The sequence below is a fragment of the Neopelma chrysocephalum genome, unplaced genomic scaffold (genome assembly GCF_003984885.1).
Source record: "Neopelma chrysocephalum unplaced genomic scaffold, ASM398488v2 Primary Assembly neopelma1_348, whole genome shotgun sequence".
NCBI classification, from domain to species: domain Eukaryota; kingdom Metazoa; phylum Chordata; class Aves; order Passeriformes; family Pipridae; genus Neopelma; species Neopelma chrysocephalum.
Genome location: NW_020898012.1, coordinates 193,041 through 199,940, shown reverse-complemented (window position 1 = coordinate 199,940; position 6,900 = coordinate 193,041). Strand labels below are relative to the sequence as shown.

The following is a 6,900-nucleotide window of genomic DNA, read 5'->3' as shown; positions in this document are numbered from 1 at the left end:
ATGGAGGGGACCTGACATCTTCAAGCTCTTCTGGCATAAAAGGGTTTGGATTCGGGTCCCTTCAGCACGGAACCGGCTCTTCCAGGTTCCCGTGGGCTGTTAGATCTGCTGGAACCTCCCAGACCGGGGGACAAACCGGATCGACCGGGCCGAGAGGAGCCTGTTGTGCTCTGCCACACCCGGCGTGTCCTCGGTTCAACCGGGAACAGGCGCCGGCTCCAGGGGCAGGGCAGTGGGAGGGGAAGGTCTATGGGTGAGGGATGGAGGTCCATGGGTATGGGATGGAGGTCTGGGGGTGAGGGATGGAGGTCCGTAGGTGAAGAGGGAAAGTCTTTGGGTGAATGATGAAGGTCTATGTGTGTGAGGAATGAAGGTCTGGGAGCGAAGGATGCAGGTCCATGGGTGAGGGATGAAGGTCTGTGGGTGAGGGATGAAGTCTGAGGGTGAGGGATGGAGGTCCATGTGTGAGGGTGAAGGTCTGGGAGTGAAGGATGAAGCTCCATGGTTGACGGATGAAGGTCTGGGGGTAAAGGATGCAGGTCCATGGGTGAGGGATGGAGGTGGCTCCCGGCAGGTGACGGTGCTCACACCTGCCCAGGTGTGTCTGTGAGGCCCATGCTGTGCCACCGAGGTGACTGATCTGTCCCCCTGGTGTTCCACCTTGGGCCAGCGGCAAGGAGCGGTTCCACCGGGCCCTGAGCTCCGCCGGGACCGCCAGGGGCGGCTTTCGGGGTCCCCCCGCGGCCGCAGCCCCTTTAAGGGCAGTGAGGGCGGAAGCGCCGCGCGCGGCTTCTGCCCTTCCCCGGCTCTCGCGAGATCGGGGGGGCCCCGCCCTTTCCGCGGAGCCCGGGCAAGATGGTGGGTGTGGGGGAGGCCTAGAGGGGCCCATCCGCCGCCATCGGGGCCCGTCCGCGCCTGCCCGGGCTCCTGCTGGCTCGGGGCTGCCCTGGGGGGCCGGGGGTGGGCCCGGCGGGGGCGGGGGGTTGGCGGCCTGGGCGCCCCGGGGGAGCTCGGAGGGGGCCGCGGCCTTCCCGTGTGCGGGGCGGGGAACGCGGGCCCCGCCGGCCCTGACCCGCCTCCGGGACCCCCCGGCTGTGTCCCTCCTCCCCGACCCCCCTCCGGGACCCCCCGGCTGTGTCCCTTCTCCCCGACCCCCCTCCGGGATCCCCTGGCTGTGTCCCTCCTCTCTGAGCCCCCTCCCTGATTCCCGCTGTCCCGCTGCAGGCGGAGGTGGAGCAAAAGAAGAAGAGAACCTTCCGTAAATTCACCTACCGCGGGGTGGACCTGGATCAGCTCCTCGACATGTCCTAGTAAGTTTTGGGGTCCCTGGGCTGTACCCCAGGCTCGGTCTGGGGTCCCTTGGGGGTCTCCCCAGGCAGTTTGGGGCCCCCAGGGTCTCCCAGGCTCATTGTAGGGGGGATCTCCCCAGGGATTCCTGGGGGTGGGGTGGGGGGGTCTCTGCATGCTCAGTTTGGGGTCCTTGGGGGTCTCCCCAGGCTCAGTGTGGGGTCCCTGTGCTGTATGTCGTGCTCGGTGTGGGGTGCTTTAGGGGTGTCCCCGTGCTGTTGGGGGTGTCCCCTGCCCCCGTGCCCCCCTGACCCTGTGCCCCCCGTGCCCAGCGAGCAGCTGATGCAGTTGTACAGCGCGCGGCAGCGGCGCCGCCTCAACCGGGGCCTGCGGCGCAAACAGCACTCGCTGCTCAAGCGGCTGCGCAAGGCCAAGAAGGAGGCGCCGCCCATGGAGAAGCCCGAGGTGGTGAAGACCCACCTGAGGGACATGATCATCCTGCCGGAGATGGTGGGCAGCATGGTGGGCGTCTACAACGGCAAGACCTTCAACCAGGTGGAGATCAAGGTGAGCCGGGACGGGGGGACGGGTCCTGCCCTGAGCTGAGTGGGCACCTTGAACTGGTGGAATCTGCGTCAGAGGGGTCTGGGCTCCTCCTTGGAGCCCAGAGGGACCATCCCTGGGAGGGGCAGCTCCCAGAGGGGGCTCAGGGCCTCGCTGTGGTTCTGAAGCACCGAAATACCGCAGCTGCTGTGTCCGTGTGTTGGGCCCTGCCTGTGCTCGACCCTGGCTCCCTGCTTTGGGATGAAACAGATCCCACTGGCACCATTTCCAGAGGAAACAGATCCCTTGATCCTTCCCAGGAGTGGAATAACCCGCAGGGTGGTGTCACCTGATATCACCTGTGTGGTTAAATTACACTTTCTGCTCCTCCCTGGCATTCAATCCCACCTGGAGGGGCACAGGGCTCCCATGGGATGGGGGGATCCTGCTGAGCCCCTCCGGCTCCTCATCCAGCCTCCCTTTCCCGCTGGGTGGGGGAAGCCTGGCTGGAATAACCGGCTGTGCCAGCACTGGGATGGGAAAGGGGGTGTGCAGGGGGGTGTCCCTGTGCCCCCTGCGCTCCCCCCCAGCACGGATCTCTCCCCCTGCAGCCCGAGATGATCGGCCACTACCTGGGCGAGTTCTCCATCACCTACAAGCCGGTGAAGCACGGCCGGCCCGGCATCGGGGCCACCCACTCCTCCCGCTTCATCCCGCTCAAGTGAATAAAGACATTCCTCCTGGATCCCTCTGTCTCCTGCCTCGCCGTTCCCAGGGCAGGGGGGAGGCTGGGCTGGGCAAAACTCTCCACATTCCACCAGGATCTGGTGTTTTCCTGAAGGTTCTTCCCAGGTTTTTGGCACTGCTTTCCATCAGCGCTCGCCTTCACGTGGGTTTGGGGAATGAATGAAACTCCCTGCTCTTTGCTGGGAAGTGGGAAATGGCACTTCCATATTTATGGGTTTTCCTTCTGTTTAGCTTTATTTATAGTTTGTAGAAGGCTGGAGTGGGAATGTGGAATGTGGAAACACCGAGTTGAGGGGCAGTGGGGTGGGTTCCCTGGGCCTTGGAACCAGCCCTGCTCCTCGGGAAGCTGCCAGGGACCCATCACGGGATGCCAGGACCCCTAATAATTATTTTCTCATCTCGAATTTGGGATTCCAAAGAACTTTCGGTGTCTAGGATCAGAGTGGTGGGAGCTGGGGAGTGAACTGGGGGTTTGCAGCTCAGGCTCGGGGAGAGGGATGTGTTTTGGGGGAGAAGCTGCTTTCTGGGATGAGGGGGATGGTCCAAGGGAGATGATCCAGTCAGGCCCAGGAGCTGCCGCAGAGCTTGGGCTGAGCCCAAGGAACCCAAGAGAGCCAAGAATCCACCAGGGAAGGAGCTGTTTGTCCCCAGGATGGTCCTGGCTTGTCCTTGCCACTGGCCAAGGTCCCGTGGGGGCCCCTAGGGGGTCCCTCCAGGCCCAGCTGGGGCCCTTTGGGTCTCTGCCGTTTGTCCTTCAGGGAAGGTCCCCTGTCACTGGGGCCCTTTTGTGTGACCTTGAGGGTCCTTGTGCCGACCCCGCTGGTGGGGGGGGGCGGGGCTGGGGTCACTCTGCCCAGGCAGGGCCATGGGGGGACCCCCAGCCCCGGGGGGCTTCTAGGGGGGTGGCGCCGGGAGGGTAAGGATGCCCCAGCCAGGAGGGGGGTGACAGTGGCCTTGGTGGGTGACAAGTGGCCACAGCACAGGGCAGAGGCCACGGTCATGGCCATGGGGGGGGGGAGGCGGCTGCAGGGGGGCCGGTGGGGGGGTCCTGCTCGTCCAGGGGGGATGTCGGGCTGGTCCCCAAGGACACGGGGGTGGCACCGGCCCGACCAGAGGGAGCAGGTTCGGTTTTGGGGGGGCAGATTTGGTCGGGGGGGGAGAGAAGGTTCGATCTGGGGGTGCGGGTTTGGTCGGGGGGGCCCCGTTCCCTCTGAGGGGGGCAGGTTTGGTCGGGAGCAGCAGGTGCATCCACGGGGATGCGGCAGATCCCGGCGTTTTTGGGGAGGCTGAAAAAGGGGCGGATGGACGGGAACGGAGCCCGCCGCGGGGGTCCCGTCTCCCCCTGCCCGGCAGAGCCCGGGGGGGGCGCGGGGAGCCCCCGGTGCCGCCCTCTAACGGCGGCGGCGCCGCTGGAAAATCCCGAGCGGGAGCGGGGGGGGGCGGGGGCGGGATGCGGCTACTCGGGGCCGCGCCGGAGCCTCGCCCAGCTCCGCACCGCCCGCACCGCTCCGCACCGCTCCGCACCGCCGGGGATGAGGTACGGCCGCACCCGCCCCCCGCGCCCCCCCGGGCACCCCCCGACACCCCCCGAGGGTCCCGGCGGCTCCGGGGCCGCTGCAGCCGCCGGGGATTGGGGGGGACTGGGGGGGCTGCGCGGTGGGGCCGGGGGAGGGAGGGTCGGGGTTGGATGGGGTTGGGGGGGTTGGATGCGCTGACGGGGGGCCCCCGATGTGAGACCCCCACCCCGCGGTGGGGGTGCCCCCGGCCCTGGCTGCGCTGGATCGTGCGGCGGGTGCGGCTCCATCCCGCGGGATCGGGGGGATATTGGGGGGCCGGGGGTGCAGAGGGGATCGGGGGGATCAGGGGGAATCGAGGGAGTCGGGCAGAACGTCTGTCCCGCATCCCGCGGGGACAAAGGCCGGACAATGCCGGGGCTCGGCGGGGAGTCCCCGGGCGGGGGGAGCAGCACCGACCGTCCCCATCCTCATCTCCGTCCCCATCCCACCCTCATCCCCATCCCATCCCCGTTCCCACCCCATCCCCATCCCGCGGGCGAGGCGGGGGGGTGTCTGCGGGGGGGGCAGCAGCTCCCCCCACACCGATGCGGGCTCGGCTCCCCGCAGACCCCCCCGATACTCCCCCGGCAGGGCTGGGCCGGGGCTTGGGGCCGAGCCCCCGGACCTGGAGCCCCCAAACCGCCGCCAAAACCGCACCCCAAACCCTTCCCACAAACCCGCACCCCAAATCCACCTCCCAAACCGGTCCCTCAAAAATCTCGGCTTCTAAAGCAGCACCTCGGCCGCGCCCGGGGCACCCGGGGGTGCCAGAGCCGGGATGGGGGGAGCTGGGGCTGCCCTGGGCACCTTCCTCTCCGCTGGTTCCCACGGGCGCCCTGGCGCGCGGGGTGGGAGGGGGGGTCCGTGCACGAGGTGGGGGCTCTGCTGGGGGTCTTGGGGACCCCAACACTCACCCCACTATAGCCCCACATGCACCCGCAGGCCGTGACGTGCGTGTGCACATACGTGTCTGTGCACATACGTGTCTGTGTTCATACGTGTCTGTGCACACGTGAGCAGGTGCTGTGCGGGGGGGGGGGGGGGGGGGGGCGGGGGGGGGGCGGGGCTGCTCTTGGGGAGGGCGCAGGTCCCCCGTGTCCCCGTGTCCCCGTGTGTGCCCTGACCCCTGTGCGCGGCCTGTGCTCCCCGGGGGGGGCTTTGCTGTGGCCGGGGGTCCCCGGGGCCGGGTCGATCAGCCGGCGCTGGTGACAACACGCTGTTTGTTTAACGTCCCCCGGGGGCTCCGGGAGCCGCAGCCGGTCGGGGGCTCAGATGTGGCTCTGGCGAGGCGGCTGCGCTCGGCTGGTGGCCACGGCCCCGTCCCCAGCCCTGTCCCCAGAGCTGCTGCCGCCGAGCTGAGGGGTGTGGGGAGCTTGGGGGAGTCAGTTGTGGGGGCCTCCTCCAGCCCTGCCCTGGCCACGGTGGCCCCGTGTGGAGGGCAGAGCCATGGGCACCGTGGGCAGGACGGGTCAGGGATGGGCAGCACAGAGGACAGTGGGGGGTGGGCAGCAGTGAGGTGGGTGGTGGGCAGCACAGAGGACGGTGGGGTGGGCAGTGGGCACCATGGGCAGCACAGAGGACGATAGGGTGGGCAGTGGGCACCGTGGGCAGCGCAGAGGGCCGTGGGGTGTGGTTGGCAGTGCTGATGCTGCTTCATCTGCTGCAGCGTGTGCCCTGCCAGGAACTTGCTGGATGAATCCAGTCCCTGCCTGTGGCCTGAGCCAGTCCCGGGGTTCCCTGAGCAGAGAGGGGCAGCCCTGGGGGTTGGAGGACCTGGGTGCCCAGGGCCACGAGCTGTCGTGGCCCCCCAGGGCTGTGCCCACGGCAGCCCATGGCCCTGCCTGGGATCCCACCGTGGGGGGACACAGGTCCTGTGGGACAGTGACCATCGTGGTGATGGAGCACCGCTGCACCCCTGGCTTCCCCCCTCCCACAATCCTGGCCCCCCTTTCCCGCAGCCCTGGCCCCCCTTTCCCGTCGTGTCTCGAGCTCGGCGGCGGATGAAGGTGCGGCCGCAGCCCCTCCCCGCAGGCTGCGGATCCCGGCGCCGCTGCGGCCGCTGAGCTCGGCCGGCCCTGCCGGGAACCGGGGGGGGAGGCAGAGCTCAGATCTCCCCCCACCATCAGTCCCCGAATATCCCAACCCTGACCTGTGTCCCCCCGGAGGAGAGGAAGCCTCTGGTTCCCATCCCCCCGGCAGGGCTGAACCCCCCCCTCCGTGTCTGGGTGCTCGGGAAAAGCCGGGAACCGCCTGTGCCCCCCATCGCCATCACCGCAGCAACGGGAGGCCGTGCTCGTCCCGCATCCCATATCCCGCATCCCCCACCCATTATCCCGCATCCCACGTCCCCTATCCTGCATCCGTCACCCTGCATTCCATACCCCGCATCCCACATCCCTGGCGCTGCATCCTGCATCCCTCACCCTGCATCCTACAGCTCGTGTTCCACACCCTGCACTGATCCATCCCTCATCCTCCATCCCGCATTCCACACTCCGCATCCCTCAGCCCTCACCCTGTGTCCTCCCTCATCGTCCATCCTGGATTCCCGATCCCTTATCCCTCATCCCATGCCCGACCCTTCCTCAGGTCCCACCCCAGCCCCCCTCCCGGGGTTATTTCATCTCCTGGGGGGTATTTTCGGCAGCTGGGGGGGGTGATCGGCACTGGGGGGGTCTTTGTCTCCCTTGGCAGAGCCGGGTGAAGGCAGTGGGGGAGGGACAGAGACCCCACAGCAGGACCCCCAGGGCAGGATGGGGTCCCCCCC

At 68.1% G+C, this 6,900-nt stretch overlaps 2 protein-coding genes across 2 annotated transcripts in view; both read left to right on the top strand.

The window, feature by feature from the left end:
• Nucleotides 1-777: 777 nt before the first annotated feature.
• On the top strand, nt 778-2,575 carry RPS15 (ribosomal protein S15). Its single transcript, XM_027705794.1, has 4 exons — nt 778-858; nt 1,225-1,310; nt 1,620-1,854; nt 2,442-2,575. Exons 1-4 carry the CDS (start codon nt 856-858, stop codon nt 2,553-2,555), a joined length of 438 nt encoding a protein of 145 aa, XP_027561595.1. The 5' UTR covers nt 778-855; the 3' UTR covers nt 2,556-2,575.
• A 1,477-nt stretch (nt 2,576-4,052) lies between these two features.
• APC2 (APC2, WNT signaling pathway regulator) overlaps nt 4,053-6,900 on the top strand; it is a 13,823-nt gene continuing 10,975 nt past the window's right edge. Inside the window, exon 1 of the mRNA XM_027705781.1 lies at nt 4,053-4,114. The gene's annotated coding sequence lies outside the window, so the exon portion shown is untranslated. The remainder of the gene's footprint in view (nt 4,115-6,900) is intronic.